General features: G+C 50.0%; 2 protein-coding genes across 2 annotated transcripts in view; both read right to left on the minus strand.

Moving 5' to 3' along the window:
• Nucleotides 1-26,192, minus strand: part of YTHDF2 (YTH N6-methyladenosine RNA binding protein F2) — a 276,572-nt gene that overhangs the window by 25,541 nt on the left and 224,839 nt on the right. The gene's annotated exons all lie outside the window — the stretch shown is intronic.
• Nucleotides 7,926-25,362, minus strand: CATSPER4 (cation channel sperm associated 4). The gene is given in 11 exon segments (XM_075060772.1): nt 7,926-9,374; nt 10,406-10,568; nt 11,947-12,161; nt 13,894-14,086; nt 14,853-14,986; nt 15,831-15,951; nt 17,365-17,462; nt 19,298-19,399; nt 21,484-21,627; nt 23,465-23,548; nt 25,231-25,362. Coding segments are annotated over 11 exon segments (1,503 nt in total). The 3' UTR covers nt 7,926-9,257.

The raw sequence follows: 26,192 nt of genomic DNA on the forward strand, positions 1-26,192 counted from the left end.
CCTTCTCCCGGGGGCTGGCTCTGCCTCGGGCTCGCCCCCTCCCGACGCGCCGAGTGGGCGTGGCAGTGGCGGGAGGGGGCGTGTCCATGCAAACAGTGAAATAGGGACCGTCTGCAGCCTTCCCTCCCCCCACGAGTTAACGTGACCTGGGCTGGGAGCAGCTGTCAGACCTGTGGTTGGGGGGAGCCTATCGGGGCGGGGGGCTCTTCTGCAAAGGCTGCTGCGCCCACGCACTCCGCTGGGATGTGCTTTTGTTGCAAACAAAGCCCTGAGGCAGTCAGCCAGAGAAAGCAAGGGGTAGCTGGGTTTCATAATGGCAGGGCAGCGTAGCCAACAGGACTGGGATCCCGCGGGCAAATGCAGGGAGCGCTGGAACAATGTGTATAGTGGGGGAGCTGAGAGCCATTGAACGAAACTGTAAACCCTGGCTAGGATGGGAACTACAGTCATGCTGAGGAGGCAGCACCCTTAGTCTCAGCCCCTATGGGCAAATGTGGCCTTTAGAGACTCTTTTGGATAAAGATTATCTTGCTTGTACAGCACCTAACACCATGGCACCCGATCCTGATTGTGGTCTCAGGAAACTATTGCAATGCAAATTGACAGGGGCCGCTCTAGTTATAGGCAAGCTATTTAGCTGCCTAGGTTGGCCAATTACTGGGCAGCTGCCTAGGGCACCCAGACCAAATTTTGAGTGGCAGTGCAAGCCCCTGCACTAGGTCCCAATGCCGCTGCCTCAAATTTGGCCTGGCCACCCCTTTGTTGTGACGAAGGGGCAGTCGGGCCAAATCTGAGTGAGTTGGGGGCAGCCCACTGAAGAGTTGCCTAGATCAGCAGAGTGTGTTGAGAAGCCTCTGAAAATAGGAACTAATAATCAGTTGCATGCCATGGTGAGCTCATATGTCTCAAGAACATAAAGCAGAAACCCTGGAGAGCAGATTAATGTGGCCTGATGTGATAAGGAAGGCAACTGGGTTTGACCCAAACACCTATTCATTGTTATTCTGGGATGAAGAGTTTATGCTGCACTGCCCTACCCTTTGCAGTCGTATATGTGGGGAGGGGTTGTGAGCAGAGCAGTCCCTTGGGTAGGGCAAATCGGGGCGACCGCTTCGACCCCCACACTTTGGGGGGCCCCGTGGGCCAGTGCAACTGGCCAGCGCAGTCGGTCCTGGAAGAGACGAATCCGTCACTTCCGCCCCGGGCCCTGCACCCCCTTAGGGACGGCCCTGGTTGTGAGCTAGTTTAAATTAATGGGTCTCAATCTTTTCCATACTGGGCCATAAGTGCTGGAACTAGGGATGCTGAAATTGACTCTCAACACCCCCACTATACAAAGTGTTCCAGCCCCCCTGCACTGGGTTTCCCTTTTCTGCACCAGGACACCCACGTGCACACAATCCTCTCCCATTTAGCCTCTTTGTTCTGTGCTTGTACAGTTCCTAGTACAATTGGCGTGCTGATCCAATATAAACAGAAATAGCCAAGACAACCCTCGCATTTAGCAATATACGTAGAGTGGATCGGTCCCCAACTTCTCACACCTGTTCCTGACCCCTGGGTTGAGAAGCCCTGGCTTAGTTCTCCTACACTGTTTGGCTAATACACTTCTCCATGCAGACACACGTCACAGGGATCTTTTAATTTTTACTGGAAACAACATAGGAATAAAATATTCTATCCCCCCCCCCACAGGAGATGATTCCTAATTACACCTCTACCCTGATATAATGTGACCCAATATAACACGAATTCGGATATAAGGCGGTAAAGCAGTGCTCCGGAGGGGCGGGGCTGCGCACTCCAGTGCATCAAAGCAAGTTAGATATAATGCGGTTTCACCTATAACGCAGTATGATTTTTTGGCTCCCACAGACAGCGTTATATTGAGGTAGACGTGTACTTGTGGGTGCCCAAGTGAGCAGGCTAGGAATTGTCCCTGGTCCCATGTTAAGTGATGCTTTGGTCCCTATCTTTCCCATTCGGTGTTTTCGGTCTGATTGATTGTTTCTTCGGGGAGTCTTTGTTATTTAAGGTTTCAGAGTAGCAGCCGTGTTAGTCTGTATCCGCAAAAAGAACAGGTGTACTTGTGGCACCTTAGAGACTAAGAAATTTATTTGAGCATAAGCTTTCGTGGGCTACAGCCCACTTCATCGGATGCATAGAATGGATCATATAGTAAGGAGATTTATATACACATATAGAGAACATGAAAAGGTGGGAGTTGCCCAACCAACTCTAAGAGGCTAATTAATTAAGATGAGCTATTATCAGCAGGAGAAAAAAAATACTTTTGTAGTGATAATCAAGATGGCCCATTTCAGACAGTTTGACAAGAAGATGTGAGGAATGTCTGAGCCATTACACACATTGAATCTATTTCCCCATGTTAAGTATTCTCCCACCTTTTCATGGTCTCTGTATGTGTATATATCTCTCCTTAGTATATGTTCCATTCTGTGCATCCAATGAAGTGGGCTGCCACGAAAGCTTATGCTCAAATAAATTTGTTAGTCTCTAAGGTGCCACAAGGACTCCTGTTCTTTTTGTTACTTAAAACTTTCAGGAAGGATTTTTAGGGTTGTTTTAGCTTCAGGGGAACATAAAGGTTTGGCAAGTGTGTGTCTAAAAAGCCTTTTTTATGTATCATTTCAATAAATACGGAATAAATATTATTTCTCTTGCAGTAACATCTAGAGAACCAAACTGACATCTGTGCCCCAGCGTACGGGGAGCTCTACAGACATGCTAAAAAAAAGTCCACACCTTAAAGTGTTTGGGGAGCACAAACAGAGGGGGACGTGACTTGCCCAAGGTCAGCAGCAGATGGAGGAATAAATCCCAAGCCTCTTGCTGCCTAAGCCTGGGCACTAGCCACAAGAGACACCAATTTCCCAGGCAGATGGATCAGCTGTGACTCAGGTATGGGCCAATGTCTCACCACTGCCCTCTACAGGCTGGCACGCAAAAATCTGCCTGTTTGAAGTCATTTCACTCTGCACTGGCTGGGCCAGAAGGCAAACATTTCAAACCCAGGTGCCTAAAACTGGTCTCATAAATCCTAAACAGAAGACTGATTTGTAGAGGTCCCAGCCCCCAAGTGAGGTCAGGAGATCACCATCAAAGCTTCTGTTTAGGTGCCCGTTATGAGACCGCTAGATTTGACAAATTTGGCTATAAACTAGTGTAGCAAATGGAGTGTCTTGGTTAGTTCAAAGAGAAAAGGCTTGTGTCCCCTCCCCGAACCAGGCCAGCAAATGGGACATTCTCTGTCCGTGATCAAGCCAAATGTCATTACTCTCATTCCCAATCAGGTAGGCGGAATGGACCACTTTTCCACAGGCAGCTAGATTTCAAATTTGGCTATCTTACGAGGTGACATGATTGGCCCAAGTTTCAAACTGTGGTCTTCTTCGCTCCTGCCTGGAATGTAAGCTCTTTGGGGCACAGCCTGTCTCTTTGGCCTGGTCTACACAAGAAAATTAGGTCAGCATAACTATGTCACTCAGGGGTATGAAAAACTGAAGTCCTCATGCAGACAGCACTGGGTCATTGGAAAAATTAATCCATCATCCCAGCTCCTGGCTCTCGGGGAGATGGATTCCCTACCCCAACGGCAGAACCCCTCCCATCACCGTAGGTCGTGTCTACAATGAAGGACGACAGCAGCCTAGCTGTGTCCCTTTTAGTGTTTGAAGTGTAGACAAGCCCTTTGTGTGTGTAGAGCAATGAGGCCTGTGGCAGGGTGCCATCTTCAGAGCACACCCTCTTACGGCCCCAACCCTCAGTTCCCTCCTGGGTCTGCCACCAATTTTTGCACAGTCCAGAGTACTTAGAACAACAGTCCCTTTGTAGTGAGTCTAATTCTTCAAAACCAAGTCCTTTCCGCCCTGATGTCTCTGCTGGGGTGAGGTCTTCCAACCATCCTCATCACTTAGAGACCAGAGTCAAACCAGCTCAGGCCTTTTCCCCATGGGCTGGCAGAGGTAGGAAGTCCTTCTTCTGCTAGCAACTCTCTCGCTATGAAGGAAGAGGCAGATTAGACCTGTCCTCTTTCCCAGAACTTGTCCGGTTGGCTGAGAGAGAGCAGAGCTTTGTCTCACTCTACAGCACAAGTCGCCTGGTGCCAGGCCCTTGAAGAAATAAAAACTTGGATTTTCCTCCAGACACTAATACCCTGGGACTACTTTCTCTCTCCCAGCATCGGTTTTTGCCATTTCCTAGGCCTCTCAGCTGCTCTAGACTTTCCACAACACATGGTTCTGGAAGATCCCCACGATCTCTTATAGGGGACAAAACACAGGGCTCTGATCTCACCTGGAACCTCTAGACGCTAGTGTAATAGAAATAATCGTCTTGCTGCTATGATTGGCTAAAGGTATTATCTGCAGCCTGCTCAATCGCTTTCTGCCAGGGTGTCTCATTTTGACTCTCTAGTTTTCAGCGGGTCTGATTCTGAACTCTTTGCAGTGTTGGCGTGATCGGGTTGGTCCCAGGATATTAGAGAGACAAGATCGGTGGGAAACACCTTGGATTTCTCAGTACATTTCCCAGGACGGAAGAAGAGCTCGGTGTCAGCTTGTCTCTCTCACCAACAGAAGTGCATCCAGTAAAAGAGATTCCTTCCCCCACCTTGTCTCTCTGATTCTGAACTGCTCTTATATGGTTAGGCCAAGATTTTCAAAGAAACAGGGGAGAGTTGAGTGTTTAACTCCCCTAGGTTTCTTTGAAAATCTCAACCATAATTTTGCACCCATTTTGAACTGCATTAAAATGCCCCTGCCACCAGCCACCTGAGACTGCAAGGCTGGGCCGAGACTCTGGATAATAACATCACCCCTTTGGCCCACAATGCCTTGCAGGGGCATTCCCAATAGGATGAGAAATAGCTACTAAGAATCAGGTCTGCTCTTGGCGTGCTCTTGTCCATCTACAACAAACTGTAACCAAAGCCTTGTTTCCCTGAATCCAGCAACGGCAGGCAGGTTCCTTGCTCAGAAATCCCCAGCTCTACTGCTCCAGCAAGTTCTGTGCCCAAGATTTTCCGTCCCCGCTCAGTTTCTTCTCGTGCTCATATCCTCATCTCCTTCTCCTGGCTTTCCCTGCCAATACACATGCAAGCCTGCAACCAATACCCTAGCCAGGGAAACCCTTGAACCCACATGGCTTAGCTCTGACCTGCCAACATGCGGCCTATTGCCTTGGGCAGTAGCCCCTTAGCCCCCAGCTATTTTTACTGCACAAAGGAGTTTGATTGCTCCCTGTGTGGAACCTGAAAGAAAGTGATCCCCACTGGCTTCAGGGAGGTCTGTGATTGTCTTTGGGCTGGAGACCTCCCTCCTCCACTGGCATCTTACAGAATAACACTCATTAAATGTAAGTAAAAATTCTAATACCCACATGTCAATCTGACAAATGTCCATCCGGTTTGACATCGAGATGTGATAGCTCTTCTCTCATCCTTCACTAACCCCGCCCACTCTGGCAGTCCATCTCCAAGCATGTAGAGAATGGTTTGATGTGGCTGGAAAGCGTCCACACTTGGGACCATTAGCCTCTGATGTGCATCCAGGTCTGAATTGTGCTATGCTGCATGTGCATAGGCTTGTTACGATTCTGCTCACTGGTTTTCCCACTGCAGTGCTACAGGACAAACGAGAAGATTTCCATCCCGCACAATAGATCTTAAAAGGCAGGGGGCCCAGGAGTTAAAAGCTTTGTTAGACATTCGTGTGCGCTGCCATTCGTTGTGGATCTGGATATTTCAGAGTAACGTTAGCACCAACTTCCTCACACAACACCTGTGCAAAGCAGACTAGCAGATTGTGCATCTGTCGATCGCCGCATCGCACAGAGGCCTGCAAGGTGCTGAGTGCGCTCAACTTTTCAGGGTCAGAGGCTGGAGTGATCAGTGTCTCTAATCTCCCACCCGCCTGGAACAAGTCTGTGTTTCGCTTAAGGGCATGGCTGCCACGCTTGATTGCAGCTCATTAGACATACAGAAACTAACTTTAATCTAGCTAGCATGAGCGCCAGTAGCTGTGATGCCGTGTCCGAAACCCACCCGAAGCCCTGGATAATTACACACACTGCTAGTCCACACAAAAGCCCGTGCTGCCCCAGTTCTGCTAGATTAAAGCTATCTTAGATATGTCTACACAAGCTGTGGTCATACTGTGATGGGATCCCCGGGGTGCAGCCTGGGACCGTGGGACTGCTCTGTCCCCTGAACTCTCTCCAGCCTGGGCTGTCTCTCACAATGCCTTGCTAGTGACCAGCAGCAAACCCCTCCAGGTGCTGTGATCACTCAGCACAACAGCATGTGGAGCCCCACACCCAGCTGGATTGCATGAACGCTCCCACAGCCACTCATGAATCACACAGAGAAAGGCACCAGAGCCAAATACCCCCAGCTCCCAGCACTGTACCTCAGGAATATACCACCTTGCACTGCTCAAGATGAGCAATGCAGATCTATTAATTAGCTCACCACTTCATCAGTGGAAAGTGGATATACACCAGTCTTTGCAAAACCTGAGCAGATTTGCCGCAAACTTCATACAAACTCACTGGTAATGATAAACAGTTAAACGAATGTATTGACTACAAAAGATAGATTTTAAGTGACTATAAGTGTTAGGCAAAAAGTCAGTTAGTTACTAAAAGAAAAGAAAATCTGAGCACGCAGTCTAAACTCTCAACCCTATTAGACTGCGCAACATCTAGATTAAACAGTTTTTCTCACTCCCTGGACATTGCCGTCCTTAATATACAGATTTGTCCCTTAAATCTGGGTCAGTCTCCTCTGTTGGAGTCTCAAGTCTTGTTCAGTGTCCTTGTTGCTTGCAGCATAGGTGGATGAAGGAGAAAGGCCCAGCATGTGGCCACTGTGTTCTGTTTTATAGCCTCAGTCCCATGTGCTTGGGGAACACAAGTCCAGGCATGTCTGGGGGGCATTGCTGCATCCCTAGGCAAGGTTGAGCAATTCCCCTGGTGTGGCCTCATGCAGGTGAGCCATTGAATTGTAGCTCCCTTGGTGGACAATGATTGTCGATGGGTTGTTTTTCACCCTGCCCAGATGTTGGTTACTTCCCTTGCAGTTACCTCTGGCGAGCTAATATCTGGCTGCTTCCCCAACTCACGGCATGTTTTAGTGACAACCAAACAACACAATTCTCATAACTTCATATGCATTAATGACACACATCTATGGATAGAGAGATGACTCTCAGCAGATCAAAGCCTTTACCCGGATACCTCACATGGCCTGCTTTATATGTGAGATCACAATTATGTAAAAATGAGGAATGCTCCCCCAAGGTATAGAATGTCACACATACCTTGTGACTGCAGTGTAGATATCCTTTAGACTCAAACACTGAACAAGGTGAAATGGGAACTGGGATAGACCCAGACCCAGGCTGGGAACAGCAGAGTAGTAGAAGGCAGATATTCTGGCCATTGGATAAGCAGTTTTCTGTTCCCTGAGTGACCAGAGCAGGGGCTGCTCCAGGCTAATGAGAACACCTAACTCCAATTAACCTGCTAAGAGTCAGGTGAGACTGTTAAGCATCTGACTCTAATTAAGGCCCCTCTGATGCTATAAAAGGGCTCACTCCAGTCAGCCCAAGGGGAGCCAGAGGAGAGAAAGTGTGTGCGAGAAACTGGGAGCAAGAGGTGTGCAAGAAGCTGAGTGAGAAGGCATGCTGCTGGAGGATTGCGAAGTACAAGCATCATCAGACACCAGGAGAAAGGTCCTGTGGTGAGGATAAAGACGTGGCAGGAGGCCATGGAGAAGTAGCCCAGGGAGTTGTAGCTGTTGCGCAGCTGTACCAGGAGGCACTCTAGACAGCTGCAATCCACAGGGCCCTGGACTGGACCCAGGAGTAGAGGGTGGGCCTGGGGTTCCCCCAAACCTCCCAACTCCTGATCAAACACAGGAGAAATTGACCTGCACTGTGGCTTCTACCAGAGGGGAAGGGCTCTGGGCTGTTTCCTGACCCACAGGGTGAATCTGTGAGGTGAGCAAATCCTCCAATAAGCACAGGACCCACCAAGGTAGAGGAGGAACTTTGTCACAGAACATAACGGCCACGGAAACACCGCTCGATGCTCTTTATTATGATCATTCATCCGAGACCAGCACAAGCATCGCACCTGATCAACACAAGCCACATGTTTCTTGACAAGTATTAGTCTCAAATATGCTGGCACCAGCTACCTTCCACAGATACTACTCATTTTAATGCAAGGTTACATGAGTGCTGGAGTGCATCTAGCCCAGCGAACATGGGGGCAGATACAGCTGAATCAGAGCAATTGCTTTCTGCACCTGAAGTTTGGAGAGCATTGAATGGGAAATGCAAATGTGGCACCTCCTGGCTTTGAAAAGTCAAGCAATCCCATCCAGGAGACATGTCAGCACCTCACCGGGCTGTGTCACTAACAGCATGAGCAGCCAAGGTAGGAAACATGGTCCAGAACTTGACAATGGGTATTAAAAGTGCAAAATAATTTCATCAGCCCTTTTCCACTCACTGCACAGGGCATGGCCTGTGCAAACTAGTCCTGGACTGCCAGGTAGCTGCTTGTCAGTAGAGTCTTGAGGAGGCATCAGCCAGGACAACGTTATGGACACATCTTCTGCTCCACCACACATTTCCCAGATTTAGACATTGCATCCATTCCTGATGCTGCAAGAGAAGCCCCTTTTACAGGCACAAGCATGAACACCCATGCTTCATCCTGCATCCCTGCTCTTACCACCTGGAGGGCTCTGTTCTCACAGGGGCTCTGGGAAAGAGGGCGGGAGTCGATGCTCTGACCACAGGCTCTGCAGCAACTCTGCTCTCCCTGATGTTCTTTGCCTTGTGCTTTGGAGGCACCAAACCATGAATACTCTGGACATGGTCTCCATCCAAGAGACGGTCCAGGCCACATCAGAGTCATCCCAATGGACCCAGCAAACATGACAGACCTGGCATTAATCCAAGCCACCCCGTCTCCTGCCACTCCTCCAGGTCTGGCTTTGTCCAACTAGAAGCTGGTATTTCATGGCGCATGCTCCTTGGAGCTCCGACCCCTTGTCCACACTCGCTCCTCAGCATCCCAAAGACAGAAGCGTCTCCTCCATAAAGCAAATAAATCCCCCCCGTTACAAAAGAAGCATTTATGCCACAGCTCCACTAACAGCTCCACGGTTGCACGGTCCGGGGGCAGATTCCCACTCGCAGCTCCATGGTCCTGCTCTGGCACAGCTAAGGAGGCACTGACTGGTTAAGAAGAGAATGGCGTCGGGCTTTCAAGAAGGCCAGCTTCACTGCCCCCCTGTGGTACCCTGATGACGTGACATCTTCTGGGTCAATCATGTTCACCTACCAAAGGGAGAAAGAACATGGCTGATGTTGGAGAAAAACGTAGTTTTTGCTTTTTGTTTGGGTGCAGCAGAGTTAGATACTTTATTTTGTTTAGCAGCTACAACAGGGAGAGAATGCACTAGGACATAGGGGGTTTTTTTTTTTAGACAGGTTTTTTAATAGGTAAACAATTATAACAAGCATTTATTTTTTGTTATAGATAATAATAAGCAACAGCTGCATTTTGTTTATATATAGGTTATTTTGATATTTTGTTTATCTAAGAGACGCTAGTTTATATATTGTATTATTTATATAAGGTTGAAAAACAATTTTTATACCTTTGTTTTTATTTGCTTTATATAATTTTTGCTTTTACAAATTTTGCGTTATTAGGGTTACAGCTGGCCTACCTCTTGCTAACAGAGACTGTTATGCATTGAGATCCCCTACAAATCCCTGTCAGGTTTTTTTGTACTTCCGCACTCCCCCCCTTTGTACTTTTAGTACAACAGATATTTTTAAATTTTTATTTGCATTAAGCTATGGAGTTTTGATTTTATATTAGATGTTTTAATTTTAAGGGTTTTGGATATAATGACAATGCATGATTATCATGGACATGAAAGGTATTATTTTTTTATAACAACATAATTTTAAATTAATTAATAGCAATAATATGATGGGGTTGCTGTACAGTTTTGGTTATGAAGCACAATATATTATATTTAATATATAAAGTAGATACTTTATAAGCTGTATGAAAGGCATTTTTTTTTAGCTTGACATGGCTGATGAGCACGGGCCAGTTCAGAAAACAGATGGCTGCCTTTACACCTGCAGCCCCTTGCCCTCCTCCAAGAGGTTTGGGATCTCACGCTAGCCACACATTTAGTGCGAAGGGGCCATGGCATTTTCAACTGCAGCTGAAATCAGTCGGCGATGGGGGTGCATAGCCCTGAATGGGGAGTGAAATTTACCCGGAGCAGAGAGACAGCACAAGGCATAGGCACCACTGACACCAGCTGAGGATCGAGCTCTACACTTACCTTCTCCAGAGTCATCAGCGTGGACAGGATATCTCCAGACCTCCCAGCAGCCACCTCGTTGCCAAGCAGGCCGTCGGAGATGTTGGTGTTCTGGATGTTTCGCAGCACCCTCTCCTCCTCCTGTTCTTTATTGAATGCAATGGACCTCACCTCCTTGACTATTCTGTGGGGACCAAGCCGGGACAGTAAGCAGTGAGCTTCTGCCAGCAAGTACATTCACCCCCAGTGCATCTCCTGCAGCTCTGGAAACATCCGCTTCCACCGCCAAACACACTCATCTCCAAGTCTCCACTGTAGGGCTTCCACCCCACAAATGGCCTTGGCTTCCGTTCTTCTGTCCTCTAGGGAGTGGGGACCTAAGGCCACCATTTCAGATTCTCCTTCCCCAGGAAACTGCACCACCACATGCCCCCAGCTCTCTTTCCTGGACCCCATGACAGTAAGGTTCAACCGTTAAAGCAGTATGGTCCTGAATCACAGCCCATTGAAACTGCTGGGCTTTGGGTCAGGCCATCTTCCAAACTTCATCTCCCAGGCTCAGACTCATAGACTTTAAGGTCAGAAGAGACCATTATGATCATCTAGTCTGACCTCCTGCACAACGCAGGCCACAGAATCTCACCCACCCACTCCTGTAACAAAGTCCTCAAATCGTGGTTTAAAGACCTCAAGGTGCAGAGACGCTGACACACTGTCACCCAAGAAGTTCTACTCCAGAGGCCCCAAGCCTACAAGCTCCCCTCATCAAGTCCTAATCAGCCAGGAGGCGAGATAGCTCAGGCGATAGCAGTGAGACTCACTGCCTCTACCTTGCAGGTCTGCATCTGTCCTAGGTTAGGAGTGACAGGGATGCCTGTAGAACATGAGCTTAGTGGTCTCAGCACAGGTTTAGTGGAGAAGTGTCCAAAACGAACAGTGATGAACATGCTGTGGGCCCCTGTTGGCAGTTTCAGTGAAGGAGCCTAGGACTTGATGGACCGTGGGGGCTGAATGCCCTAGAGGTGGTCCCCAAGATAAGGTGAGGCATGATGGTAGTGGGCAGCTTGGGGAAGCTGTGCCTGTTCTGTTACTATATTCTTGCCCCAAGGTTACGATAGCCCATAGCTCAATGGTGATAGCCTGTTCTCACACAGACAGAGAAACCACACGCTTCTGTCATCCTCCAATTCTCTCATCGTCCTAGGACAAGGCTCTGAGCTTTGCCCTTTACCCACCAACTCTCTTCCCTGGGTTTCAAAGTCATGCTCTTCCACCAGCACTCTGCTGCCACAGAACCCAAGACATGGCACTTTCAAAGGTGTAATGTTAATACCTCAAGATGTGTCAACTGAGAGCCATAAGCCCCACCACCCTGCCACTCATTAGATCACGGACTCAGCTCTCCCCCCATGGCACACAGGTCTCCCTCTCTGGAGTCTGGGTGGCTGCATCTACCCCGTGTTGCTTTGATGAAGTGAAACACAACTAAATTGACCCTGACCCTGCCCACCAGGGAGATCCGAACCTCAGCACAGGAGAGGGGAGTGCGCAGAAGGACTTACGTGCTAAGCTCATCCCGGATCTCTTTGTATCGTTTCAGGTTCTCTTGGATCCCTTCCAAGATGAGACAGAAATCGTCACAGGTAGCTTCAGTCAGGTTGCTTAAGTTGCCGTACATCAGCGGCATTTGGCGATGCGTCATGGGGGTATCCTGCATCACTGCTTTCAAATGCACCAGGTTCAGCTCCGGAGATGAGTCGTCATCCCCAACATCGGACTGAAGGAACATAAGAACGGCCATACTGGTTCAGACCAAAGATCCATCTAGCCCAGTATTCTGTCTTCCAACAGCAGTCAATGCCAGGTGCCCCAGACGGAACGAACAGAACAGGGAATCATCAAGTGATCCATCTTCTGTTGCTCATGGAATTTTCCAATAGAAAATGCAGTTTCCACAAACATCAACATTTTCCACAGGAAAATGTCAATTTTGCTGAAATTTTTTTTGATTTTGTCAGGAAAAATCCAAGTTGGTTCAACCCCAATCAGAATATTTCATTTTACTGAACTGATCCCAAATTTTTCTTTTCAAGCCAGTTGCAACATTAAACTGCACCTTCCTATTGTGGCATATTCTCTTCAGCGGACTGGGCTCTTTGAGGAATGATAAGATGGACACCTCTCTAAGCCAGCAGTGTATGCATCACAGGAATCACATGGTGCATCTTAAGACACTTAGTTCAGCCAGGGACCAGTAGTGAAGAACGGGGGTATTGGGCGCCCGAAATATAAATCCCATGAAGCAATGCGCCACAATAGGGCACAGCAGTTTAATGTCAAAGTGGCTCGAAATAAAGGGTTTTGAGTTAGTTCAATGAACCAAAGTTAGACGTTTCTCTTTGAGCCGGCTGAAGTGTTTAATTTTGATTGAAAATGTCAAGTGGAAATTTTTCAGAATATTTCACCCTGAGCAAAGCGTCAGGGTTTCGACATGTCCTCGCGATTTGGGACTCAAGCAAATGTTGGCATATCGGCATTTCCCCTGGGACAGAAATTCCAGAACTTGGCTCAGCTGTTTGGTATTGTTGTTGATGAGATCAGAGAAGGGACTGGTTTGTGCTCAACCACTGCCATGCTGTCATAAGGGCTCTTTCTGGTTGAAATTAACCCCTGTGCAGGTTCCAGGCACCACAGGAATGTCCCTAAGGGTACGTCTACTCTAACAAAAAAAAGGACCCGGGGGAGAAAGTCTCAGAGCCTGGGTCAACTGACTCCAGTTGTGCTCCAGGACTAAACACAGTTGTGTGTAGCCTTTCCCGCTCGGGCTGGATTCCAGGCTCTGAAACCCAGTGAAGTGGGAGGGTTTCAAACCCAAACCTGGTCATCTACACTGCTGTTTTTAGCACCTGGCACAAGCTCCAGGAGTCTGAGTCAGGTGACCCAGGCTCTGAGACTTGCTGCCGCTGGTCGATTCTTCCTGTAGTGTAGACGTACCCTCAAGCCTCCAAAACAGATCTTCAGTGGAGTGCCTAGACCTCCTGTTGGCTCTCAGCACAGGAGTGCAATCCCCAGTAGGAGACTGTAGTACAGCTGGTAAAAAAGGGGCTCCTTGGTCAGATTATACCTCCCATGATGCACCACAGGCTCTCCTTTTGGCGAGAAGAGGCAGTGCATCATGGGAGATGTAGTCTGGCTGGAGAGCCCAACCCATAGAAGTGAATGGGAACATACAGCAACTGAACTACAGCTCCCATGAGGCACCATGGCAACATTTCCAGATGTTGATTTTGGGGCATTTGTGTTTGCGTCTGTAGCTCACCCTAAAATACAGGATCTTTGAATTTTTTTCAAGCTACAGCGCTTTGCTTTAATGCTCTAGAGCCAGATCTTGAGGTTCTTCCTTCATCAACGTTCGTGCAGTCCTTACTCAGGTATAACTCCTAGTGGGAGCAAAACCTGAGCAAAAGACTCAGGATTCGGCCATTACGCTGGCTGCACCCAGCACTTACCTCCCGGTCCGCGTACTTGTCGGGGTGGAGGAGCTGGTCTCTTTTCTGCTTCTCCTCAGCATAGACGAGCATTGCCTGCTCCAGGTTTGACGTCACCACGGCCACCAGCAGGTTGGTGCAGATAAAGGCCCCGCCCGTGATAAAGATGAAAAAGTAAAGGGCACCCCCTATTTTCAGGGTGATCCCCTCTTCCCTGACAGGGACAGAAGGAATTCATTCATGGGGGGTGAGCAGCAAAACTTTCCTGTAAAGCCTTCAGAGACTTATGCAGAGGGGAGTCCCTCCCTTCTCCCCCTCTGTGCCCCAAATCAGGAGAAGGGGAGCAGTCATGCCAATCTCTCTCTGAGCCCCAAGTAGGGGGAACCACCCCCATTTCCCTCTCGCCCCCCATGTGGAAGGAAAAGCAGGCCATCCAAGGCCCCATATGTGGGGGGTCAGACTTCCCACCTCTGCCCAAATGCCCCAGGCATTGTCCCCTGCTCAGATCACAACTAAAGACCCTCTCAAATTGGCTTGAAATAATTAGGACAAAGGAAAGGGTTTGATCACAGAGGCTTGCTTGTGTCTACGTAACAATCCACTGCCAGGGTCACCAGCAGAGCCTGAACCCCAAATCTCTAGCATAAACGGCATCAGTTTCTACCACCTGAGCTAAAGGAGAGAAGTTGTTAGGTGGTACTTGTAGTAGGCTCTTATCCTCTGAGATGGAAGGAGCCCAAAGACCCACACTCGCTTTCCTAACATGGGTTGCACTACCTGCTTGTGGGTGTGTTCGTGTGCACGCATTAGCTATCTCTGGGTGTGTCTGTGCATTGCGGGGAGGAGGAGAGCATTGTGCTGTTTGCTTGTGCATGTGTGTCAGTTGGGGTGCACTCCTCTTGCAAGAGTATGCTGTTGGGGAGGCTTGTTTCCCTATGCTGGATGTGGGGGTGCGTCTGAAACCTAACAGGTTCACTCACTCAAAGGTCTTATATATGTTCATCCATCCATCCTGCGTGAGGCAGATGAAGAGCGAATACAAAGCTGCCCCTAGATTTCCAAAGTGCATCGGGACCAGATTTCCAAAGAGTGTCACTCCGAACACTGAGAAGACCTGCAGAGAGACAGTGCTGGTCAGAAGCTCTGGCCACCTCCTGCCCAAGACCCATGGTCAGCCTCAGCCAGCTAAAATGAGCAGCCACGTCCCCCAAAATCTACCATAAAACAAATCCCTTGCAGACTAGGGCTTGGAAGCAGGTGGGCGCTTCCGGAACTAGGTTCCCCTCTCTCTCTCTCCTTGGACTCTGTGCTTGTTCTAGAAGGATCTACACCCTTTCGCCATCCAGCTGGTACCTTGCTCTATACCCGGTACAGTCCAAAAGCAGCTCAGAGATCCCTAACCAGATCTCCCCATAGGTGCCGACTCCGTGGGTGCTCCAGGGCTGGAGCACACGTGGAAAAAAATTAGTGGGTGCTTAGCACCCACTGGCAGCCAGCTTCCCCTTTTCCCCCTCCCCTCCAGTGCCTCCCTTTCGCTGCCCACCAATCAACTCCTCCCCCTCCCTCCCGGCACCACCCACCTGCCACAATCAGCTGTTCTGGGGCATGCAGGAGACACTGGGACAGAAGGGGGGACGGGACGGAAATGGGTGGGAAGAGGTGGGGTGGGGCTTGGGGAAGGGGCAGGGCAACCTTGGCGCAAGGAGAAAGGCAGCACCTGTGGATCTCCCATTTACTCCTCCAGGTTAAGATGGAGGCTCTTCGATGCCATTCACCAACGGGCCAGCTCCTACCGCTGTTTGTGAGAAGGCCCACGGGGGAGGGGAAGGGAACAGGGAGGAAGTGGAAGAAAAGGAGAAGAGGAAAGAGAGAGGAGAAGAAGGGAAGTGGTAAGGGAAGGAAGGAGGGAGAACTCCAGTTTTATGCCGGGCCCCACCCAAAGGGCTTGACTGTCTCACCAGCATGATGACAAAGAGCAGGGCCATGATATTGGCCATGTCTGGGATGGACTGTAGGATCACCCGGATCATCCTGGCCAGCCCCTTGACCAGCGTGCAGACCTGCATCAGCCTCATCACCCTGAGAGGAGACAGAGGAGTCGTGAGCAGCTTGTGTCGGGAGGGAGATGATGCCAGGCCACGTGACTTGGAAGAAAAACCATTCGAAGAATCTTTCGGGCCTTCCAGCCTCAAAGCAGCTCCTGCCACTGCTCAGCCCAGCAAGGAGAGCATAGCACAACACAGGAGTGAGAGCAGAAATCTGCTAGCCAGGATTTCTGGGTTCTGCACCCAGCTCTGCTACTAAGGCCGGGCTGACACTCAAAAATCCACATCCCTGATTGACGCAGTTAAGCCGACCTAACCCCTGGTGTAGACAGCGCTAAGTCGATGGAAGAATTCTTCCCTTAACCTAGCTACCGCCTCAGGCAGATGGATTAATTACCGTGACAGTAATGAATCCTCCTGTGGCAGTATACTGAAGCACTGCAGCGGTACTGTTGTAGCGTTTCAAGTGTAGCCTCCCCTAGGGTGACCAGATGTCCCGATTTTATAGGGACAGTCCTGATTTTGCAGTCTTTTTAGTATATAGGTTCCTATTACCACCCACCGTCTGTCCCGATTTTTCACACTTGCTGTCTGGTCTCCTTTCCGTATTGTACTGTTTTTCTTAAGACAAGAAATTCAGCTAAGTTTGGCTATTTGGACTCTTGAACATTTTTAAGAACAAAACGGGTGTGTAGTCAAGCAATTGGGTCCACCTTTGAGCCAATAGGTACGTCTACACATGCTGCAGCTATACCTCTAACTCAGGGGTCTCAAAGTACTGGCCATCTGCAGCTTGAGAAACTGCCCACTGAGGCCTGCGGAGGACAGACGCATGCAGACGTGCTGCCAGCCATGTCTGCTGCAGGATCCGCCCCCGCAGCTCCCATTGGCTGGAGGAGAGGGACAGAGATACCATCACTAGTCACTGGGCAGAGTCAGCCATGGAGGCAGCATCACTTTTTTCCCCACAATGAATATAAACAAGCCAAAATACTGAACACAACTATCTGATGCATGCCTTGCTGCAATCCTGAAAGTTTCAGCTGCTCCGTCACGGAGGCCAAACATCAACAAACTGACAGAACTGAAGCGTTGCCAGGTGTCTGGCAAACACTAAAAACTCTCTGGCAGGTGAAGAATTGTATAAAGTTGTATGACAGTTTTCTTATTTCTAAGAAATTCGAAATAAAAAATACAATATCAACATTTTCTTTTCTGAATACCATCTTCAGTGACATTATTGGCCCGCTGGGAGGATTTGAGGACTGGCCTTGGCCCCAAGGTAAATTGAGTTTGAGACCCCTGCTCTAACTGCAGTGTAGACGCACCCTGGGAATATGTGCAGCACTTCGCGGAATGGGGCCTGATCTGTGTTTTACCAAGATCTTGTCAACAAACAAATAACAACAGCAAGACAAGCTTTACGACAAAGTAGCCCTTTCCCTACCTGAGGACCCAGAAAATCTTTTGGTTGTTCAGCACAGGGATGAAAGGCCCCACGCAGAGACATGCCACGATAAAAAAACTGACGACATTCCAACCGTCCTGCGGAAGAGAAAACCCCACCCTGAGAAGCAGAGGACAAGCAGGGCTGGTGAACACAGGCCCTAGGAGCAGTCACACTGTAACCTCTGGGGGCAGGGACCGTATTTTTGCACAGCACTTTGCACAACAGGGCCCTGATCCCAGATTGAGGCCTCTAGGAGCTACCGTAATATATATAATACAAGATAATAATGAGAGAACAGAGGGAGGGGTGCATCTCAGCTTGAAACCTGCCAGTAAGAAGGGCCAGATCTTTAGCAGGTGTGAATCAGCGTCACTCCATTGAAACCAATGGGACAATCCTGTCTTATACCAGCTGAGGATCTGGCCCATAAAGACATCTCTGAAATCTGACTTTACCACTCACCGCCAGATCAAGAACGTGAAGGATTTTACATTCTATTCCCGGCTCAGTCGTTGTCTTACTACGTGATGTTGGACAAGACGCTTACTCTCACTGGGCCTCAGTTTCCCCAGTTGTTAAATGAGGTTAGAGCTCCTTACCCACCTTTCAGTGTTCTGAGGTCTGACGGATGAAAAATAGGCACGGGCTGATTTTCTGCTGTCCTACACCTGATGGAGTCCTTTACGTCAGTGCAAAGTGGATGTGTGACACCACTGACACCGAGTGATAGTGCTGCCACATCCACTTTGCACTACACAACTGACTACGCAAGGTGCTGGACTATGGAGAATTGGGTGCTAGGTAAGTAAGCATCTAGCTTTGAAACCTGGACTGTTTTTGTTCCTTTTCAAGCCAATTCTATTCCAGAAGGCCCTTGGCACGGCCCAGAGATGTTATTCATGGTTCCACACAGATATGAATAGCCCGTCAAGTATGCTTTTAGTCATTTAACTCTGAAAATCAATAGTAACATTCCCACTGACTTTAAGAGGAGAAGGAGCAGGCTCTTAATCTGTATTAATTTTACTGCAAAGCCTCTAAAACATATGCTATTATAATCAAGTAATAATCTGGCATATACTTAGTGCTTATATTGTACCTTTCATCCCAAAGCATAATTAAGCCCCTTTGTTGTAGGTAAGGATTATTAGACCCAGATAGGGAAACTGAGTCACAGAGAGGCAAAGTAACTTGTCCAAGGTTTGAGTGATTTGATAACCAAGAGTTGAACCCAAGAGTCCTCATTCCCAACTGGCTGCTTTAACCACGTCCCCTGCTTTGTATACTTTGATTGATAGACCAGATCCAATCAAATATAGGGCGTTGATTATTTTTGGTCTCTTAACAATGATCATGGACTGCAGCTGTCAGCCCTTGGGCAGCAGCCGCTGCTGCGGCAGGGGGTCCAGGATTGCCAGAGATGAAGGGAGCAGGTTAGGGAGCGATGTGGCAGCCCGGGAGCTCAGGGAGGAGGCGACTCCAGGCTAGCGGCGGAGGAGGGCAGAGGAGGCAGTGATGTGGGGCACAGCGGAGGGAGGCGGCGGGGTCTGCTGTTGCAGATGACACCTGCAGAGGTAGGTGCTAACGCGGCTGCGAGCAGCCCGTCCCTCCGCCGGGACCAATAGTGTTAAAAAAAAAAAACAGGGGGCACCACTTTTTGGCACCCCCAAATCTTGCAACCTAGGCAGCTGCCTAGTTCGCCTAGTGGTTACACAAGCCCTGCATGTTGCGGAACGCTGAGACCTGTGCAAAGCCTGGCGGGGAAGCTCAGATAAGAGGTACAATTCAAGGAACAACATTGTAGGCTTTGGAGAGGGGCCTGGAAGAGTTGCAGTGGGACTCTGGTAATGGGAATAGAAAAATAGAACAACAGGAATGTGGCTAATGGCCCAGGAAATATTGGATCTAAATAGTTGTGCTTAGTGCTCACCTTCCAGTAAAGCTGGAATCCATAGTACCAGTTGAGAAGCACCTCACAGGTAAGGACAGTCAGGACAATGTTATCGATGGCAGAGAACAGCCCATAGTATTTCTACAAGAGAAAACAGAAGAAAAAACTAACTCAGCCATGTCTCCAGGAGACTCTGCTTGTGTCTTCCTCACACTGTTCAACTTCAATAAAAAACAAAATCAGTCCCAGCTCGTGGCAGTTTCAGTTCAGCAAAGTGCTTAGGGGTGGGCTTGAATTCAGTAGGGTTCACCCACATGTTTAAAATTCAGCACAAATGTAAGTGCTTTCCTGAATAGGGAGGCGATTACTGACATGCTTAAGTGGCTGGCTGAATCGGGGCCAGGAGGAGGAATGTGGACTGAGCGGTGGGGATGATGGACAGAAGGAGAAAAGGTATAATAGAGAGACAAAGAAAAGTGCTACAGTCAACTGAAGAAAAAGTAACAGTAAAAGGAGAGGACAAGAAAAAAATACAGGTGAGGAAAAACCTCTGGGGATCGGAAAGACAATAGATTAATTTTAAAAAAGAAAAGAAATCACAGACTGAGTAAAAGGGTCAAAGCAACTTTTTTTTTCCTGTGGAAAACTTTGATTTTTGGGGGGCAGAAATTCAAATGCTAAAATATTTGGGCTGAAAACTAAAATAGTTGCGTTTGGACAGACAGCTGGGTTGCCTCATGGGAGTTGTAGTTTCAGTGTCTCAAGCTCCCATTTCTCCTCTATGGGACAGGTTCCCTGGTCAGACTACAGCTCCCATGATGCACCACAGTCTCCTCTCTTGGGGAGAGGATGCAGTGCATCATGGGAGTGTCTGGCCATGATACATCATGAGAGATGTAGTCCAGCTAGAGAGAGCTTGGCCTATAGAGAAGAATGTGGCTGTGAGGCAACTGACTGAGGAGATACCTGAGCCATTAGCACTTGATGGAAGTCGGGTGAGATTCCAGAGGACTGGAAAAAGACAAATATAGTGTCCATCTATAAAAAGGGGAATAAGGACAACCCGGGAACCAGTAAGCAGACCAGTCAGCTTAACTTCAGTAACCAGAAAGATAACGGAGCAAATAATTAAGAAAACAATTTGCAGACACTTAGAAGATAATAACGTGACAAGTAACAATCAGCATGGATTTGTCTAGAACTGAATAGTAGTGGGGGGAAACGTTCACAGTGAAATCTACTCAGCGGTGGAATCAGCTCCTGGGGGATTATAGCCAATTTGGGGCAGAGACCATCTTTCAGTCAATGTCCATACCACATCTAGCACAAAGGGGCCCTGCCCCTGGACTGCAGTTCCTCAGTGCTGCCTCAATACAAATACATTTTCATAAACTAATTAAACGATATTCTTGCAAGTGCTCGGAAAATCCATCCAGTCCTCGAAGAGGAAGTGGGAAGAATACGCTGCATTCTCCCTACATCACAGAGGCCTTGCTTGACGTGCAAAACTCACTCAGCCTTAACTCGGGGACAGCAACCAGTGCATCCAGACTAATGAACGAACGGGAGACGTATCGCTTGGGAATTTGGAAACCAACAAGCATAATGCATGAGAAAATTACTACGAGGAAACAATCCTGCACTAGCTGGAGTGCAGTGCCACACAGCTGGAATGGGTAAATCACACCACTGTAGGGAGATCCATTTGTGGCACAGAGCCAGCGTGGCAACTTCTACATTCATCCCCTCCAGGCTGCCAGGGAAAAGAGGACAGAGCCAGGCCTTCCTTTCCCCAGTGGTCCCCAGCCATTGTATTGGGCTGTTAATCGTTGACTTCATCTTAAGTAGCCTGAAGCTGAGGCACTGACTTTGCAGCCAGCCATCCCAGGATTAAGGGACCTTCGATTTGACTTTACCCTCTCGCCACTTTCTGAGCAAGGATTGGCCCACTGGGTCTTTTCTCTCTCTAACTGGAATGGCCCATAAGGTCTTTAGCAAAACATTAAATATAACCAATGTGGGAAGAATAGGAGAAAAGGAAAAGAGGAGCAGAAGCATGGAAATGAAAATAGCTCTTTAGGGTAGCAGCCCTCACGATGTGTACGTACAGTGCCTAGCGCAACAGGGCCCCGATCTAAGTCCTGAGGCGGCGGAGTCTGCGCTTGTACGTTCCCTTTGCTCAGAATTTGCTGCGTGTTGGACCAATTCAGACATTGCAAACGTACCTCTTCGACCTCCGTCTCCGTCCGGCTAGCAATGATGAGCGCGTTGCCGATGATGAGCGCGGCAAGCGTGATTTTAAAGGCGGGATGATTGAGAAACCTGCCCATGCACACCTTTGAGACAAACTCCTCCACATCCCAGTTATCCTAGGGGGGAAACAGAGAGCTGCGTCACCAGAGCCAGCTGTCTGCAGGAAGAAATTCCAGCCCCAGTTCTCAGCAACTCTTTCCTATTGTGTTGCAGATGGGGAATAAAGGGGTGTGTGGAGGAGGGAAATTCCATTTCACCAAGGGTTTCTAATAGCAACGGAACATGAAAATTTCAAAATTCTCCACAAGGGAAAAATCCACATTAAAAGAAAAATCATTTTGGGTCAATCAAAACATTGTTGTTTCAATTTCAACCTTTTTGAAATATTGTATTGCAGAACTCTCCTTGTCAGAAACCATGACGTGGCGGGACAAGGCCCAGTGGCTGGAGCAGTGAAAGATGGGCCTACTGGTTGCTGCATTGGTAGTTGGTCTGGGAACTGGAGCCAGAGGTCAGAACCAAGAGTCAAAAGTGGGGTCAGAACAAGGCAAGCGTAAGGTTGGGAGATGGATTGGCGCAAGGGCAGGACTGGGAATGAGGCTGGAGCTGGTGCCAGAGCAGGCTGAGGCTGGTGCCAGAGCAGGCTGAGGCCTGTGGAGTCCGTCACCACTATCAGGCGGGGGACAGTTCCTCACCACACAGTGACGTTGGCCAGACTGGCCAGCTCGTTCTCCTGTGAGGCTTATATACCTGCCCTGAGAGTCACCTGACCAGCTCCTGGCTTGTGGATTGGCTGGAGCCTCGCACAGGACGGACTCATCACCACATGTGGCTCAATCAGGCACTAGTCCAGGGATGATTCCTCACCACGTTATATTAATACGATACAAAAAAAAATGTTCAAAACGAAAATTCGTTTCCAAACAACAAATTGAAATACTTTGTTCAGAGAAGGTCTGAACCTCCCCTGCCTTACCCCGCCTCCTTCGCCTCCCCCTGTTTTCTTCCGGTCTGAAACTCCAGCAAAACTGCCCCAGTGTGAACAGACCCATATGTGCCGATGGAATACAGTTCCACGTTTCTCCCCCACCAGCTCACCACAGTATAATCCCCAGGCTAACACACTGTGGCTCTTCTCTGCCTCAAGTTGCAGGACCACATACAGGCTATAGAGTGTCATTCAATGGAGCTGCCTCTGTTTGCTCAGGTACTCGGGGCTGTGAGCCAGAGGTACTGGGTTCAATCCCCACAGACAGCGTCTCATCCTGGGGCCTCACGTTACAGCAGGAAGGCAATGGCCCGGTTCCCCAAAGACCCCCGTATGTTGGGTGCTGAGCTCCTTTGAAAACCTGGCTCCAGCTGAGGGCACGTGAAGATGTAGCCCCATATGGTGAGTGAGTTCCCTTTGCCAGTACCAATACAGGATGCTCAGCTAAAGAGAAAAGGATCAGGATAAAGACCTGCATGCACCCAGTACAGCGTCTTCTCCCGCAAACAGGCTCCTTGGCACATCCCAGTCCTTGTAAACTGTGGAGATGCTCAACTTGCTGCCAACATATAGCACTGAAACGGGAGGCAGTCTGGTGTAGGGGTTAGAGCAGGGCCCGGATGCCAGGAATCCTGGGTTCCACTCCCAGCTCTGCAACTGATGTGCTAAGTGACCTCAGCCAAGTCACTTTCCCTCCACTGAACCTCAGTTTCCTCATCTGTAAAATGGGGGTGTCCCACCTCTATCCAGGGTTGGAGCTCTGCAGGCACAAGGGGCTAGAGGAACAGATGGTTAATCATCATCATGAGCTGTCAGAGCCACTTAACATGGGGAGCAGCGAGAGCAGGCCGTCTCCCAGGCCTGCTCTCCCGCACGCCTGTGGGCCAATCCAGTGCAGCAGGCTTTGGATCCAGCCCCAAGAGAGCCACAGGCAGCGTCCTGCAGGGGACGGGAGCAGCACGTACCTGGACGCATATGATGTCTCTGCAGTTGATCGTCACCTCTGCTTTATTGGCTTCCTTCTCCTTGTACATAGTGTGGCGTCTCCACTAGTAGGAGACATGCGGTCACACACGCCCTTTGCTTACCCCCGCCCCTTCTTTGGGCCCCAGTCATCCTTCACGCCCACAAACCAATCCTAACTTGCCAAGGGTTACACACCCACCCCATCATGGGCTTCCCATGTACTGGGGGACAGGCCAGAGGGCAGGCGGGGCAGTGAGGCGGGGCTCCAGCATGGGCTTCCAGCTGTGCACATCTGTAATGTGCAGGAAGAAGCCACATCTGGAGAAGCAGGGCCCAGGGCTGGCTTTAGGAAGTGTGGGGCCCAATTCGAACATTTTCGGCGGGGCCCTGGCAGGGATGACTTAAAAAAAAAAAAAAGAAAAAAAAAGCCTTTCATTTCTTTCATGTATTATTTACTTTCCATAACTACATGAATAATAAAATTATATATTATATACATTGCATCATATATGCTGTTGATTGGCTATTAATTGACCACCGTTTCACATGTGTGGTTCCCTGCCACTCCCTGGGGTGTGCACGTGTTGGTCCCAGCTGCTCCCTGCCCCGCTCATTGAAGCAGGTGTGCAGGGTTACTGCCCTGGAAACTGCAGGGCAGCAGTGGACATGGGGCTGGCTGGAGGCAGGGCAGGGCTGACTGGAGGTAGAGTCTGGCTGCAGGCAGGGCAAGGGGTGTGGGGCTGGTTGGAGACAGGGGGTGTGGGGCAGGCTGGCTTCAGGCAGGGCCGCAGGGGGTGTCAGCAAGGGTTGCAGGGCTGGAGACAAAGGAGTGCGGGACTGGCTGGCTTCAGGCAGCGGGGTGCAGCAGGGTTGACTGAGACAGGACAGGGGGTGCAGGGCTGGGCAGGCAGCAGTGTGTGTGGGGCTGGCTGGCTTTGACAGGGCTGCAGGGGTGTGTGGCAGGGGTGGCTGGAGGACGGACAGGGGGGTGGCAGGGGCTGGCTGTGGCACGGGGTGCAAGGCGCTGCAGGCAGGGGGGGCCAGACTGGTGTGGCAGGTCAGGGTGCAGCAGAGGCAGATGGAACCCCAGCCCTTTAAGTAGCCCCCAAACCCCCTTCTACCCCACCCCGGACCTTTTAAATAGCCGCGGGAGCGCTGGGGAATGCATGGGGGAGGCAGGGCTCCGGTGGCTATTTAAAGGACTGGGGTGGCAAAGACAGCTGGAGCCCCAGGCTCTTTAAATAGCCCCCAGAGCCCTGGGGCAGTGAGGGGCTCCGGGGGCTATTTAAAGGGCCCAGAGCTCCAGCCGGAGTCGCGGGGCTTGGCGCGCTCTGGCCGGAGCTCCAGACGGGAGAGTGGGGCAAGCCCTGCGACCCCGCTCTCCCGACCGGAGCCCCAGCCGGAGCACGGCAAGCCACGCCGCCCCGGCTGGAGGTCTAGCTGGGAGAGCGGGGCTGCGCCACGCTGCCACCGGCGCTTCGCTCAAAGGAGCGGGACCATAGAAGACCCCGGAGCAGACCACAGCCAGGGACTGGAGTAAGTAAAAAAAAAAAAATTTAAAAAAAAATTAAAAAGGTGCCTAAGGCGCAGGGCCCGATTCCCCAGAATCAGCCGAATCGGCCTAAAGCCGGCCCTGGCAGGGCCACTGTGGTCCCAGGCACAAGAGGGATGGTATGGGGATGTGGGCAGAGTGCTGGTTCCCAACGGGGATGGGCTGCAAACCCCTCTGTCCCCCAGGCTGAGGGCACCCGCCCCTTTCGCTCACCAGGTGGGACCCCAGAGAAGCAGCCATCTCAGCTCCAGCATGGCACTTCGGAGTTGCACCTCCTTGCCTGATGTCAGCCACCGGCATTATGACATCACGGTTCTAACCCAATGGAAGTGTCCTGCCGAGCATGTCATCACCGGCCTGCTCTCTCCGCGGTCACCGCTCCCTCCCGTCACGGCAGGGGAGGGAGGAGCAAAGCGGCTAGAGAGGGTGGTCAGATGCTGGAGCTGGCTGCTGGGGACGGAGAGAGAAAGAGAGAAAGAAGGAAGAGCCAAAAAAAAGAGCCAGAAACCAGGGGCAGGTCTGGAGAACAGGAGAGCTGGGCAGGGGGAGCCGGAATCTGGTCTCATCCCCTGCCTTTTAAACCAAAGTAACATCAGTGACTCAAGTGGAGTCACTCCTGATTGACCCCAGAGTAAACCTGATTGACCCCAGAGTAAAGGAGAGAAGAATTAGCTTCCTTGGAGGCCACAGACTTTAGCACTGCTCTCTGCTTAAGCCTGCACTTCACACAGGTGGACCCAGCGGTGTATTATCGCCTAGGCCAACCTGTTTCGTGGGGAAGGGGGGGGGACGAGGGAAACACAGCGCGCTGGGAAAAGAGGTGAGGCCGGGGAGTGCATTTGGGGAAGGGATCCAATGGGGCAGGGAGAGGGTGGAACTGGGGTGGGACTTTGGGGAAGTGGTTGGAATGGGGGCGGGCGGGGCGACAATTATTTCAGGGCCTAGGGGCGGCAAAATCATTAATCCGCCACTGGGCGGACCAGTATAACTTTGTCGGTTAGGGGATGGGACTTTTTCTGTTCTAGTTAGAGCAAAAACTAGCAGGGGCTAGTGTGGAGTTTACACTGGTATAAAGATGCCTTAGGACAGTACAGCTTAGCCCCCTTCCCACCCAGGAATAGTGATTCTGGGATAAGCCCATTTATGCCGGCGTGACTGCATCCACACTAGGGGAC

The sequence above is a fragment of the Chelonoidis abingdonii genome, chromosome 25, assembly GCF_003597395.2.
Source record: "Chelonoidis abingdonii isolate Lonesome George chromosome 25, CheloAbing_2.0, whole genome shotgun sequence".
Classification (NCBI taxonomy): Eukaryota; Metazoa; Chordata; order Testudines; family Testudinidae; genus Chelonoidis; species Chelonoidis abingdonii.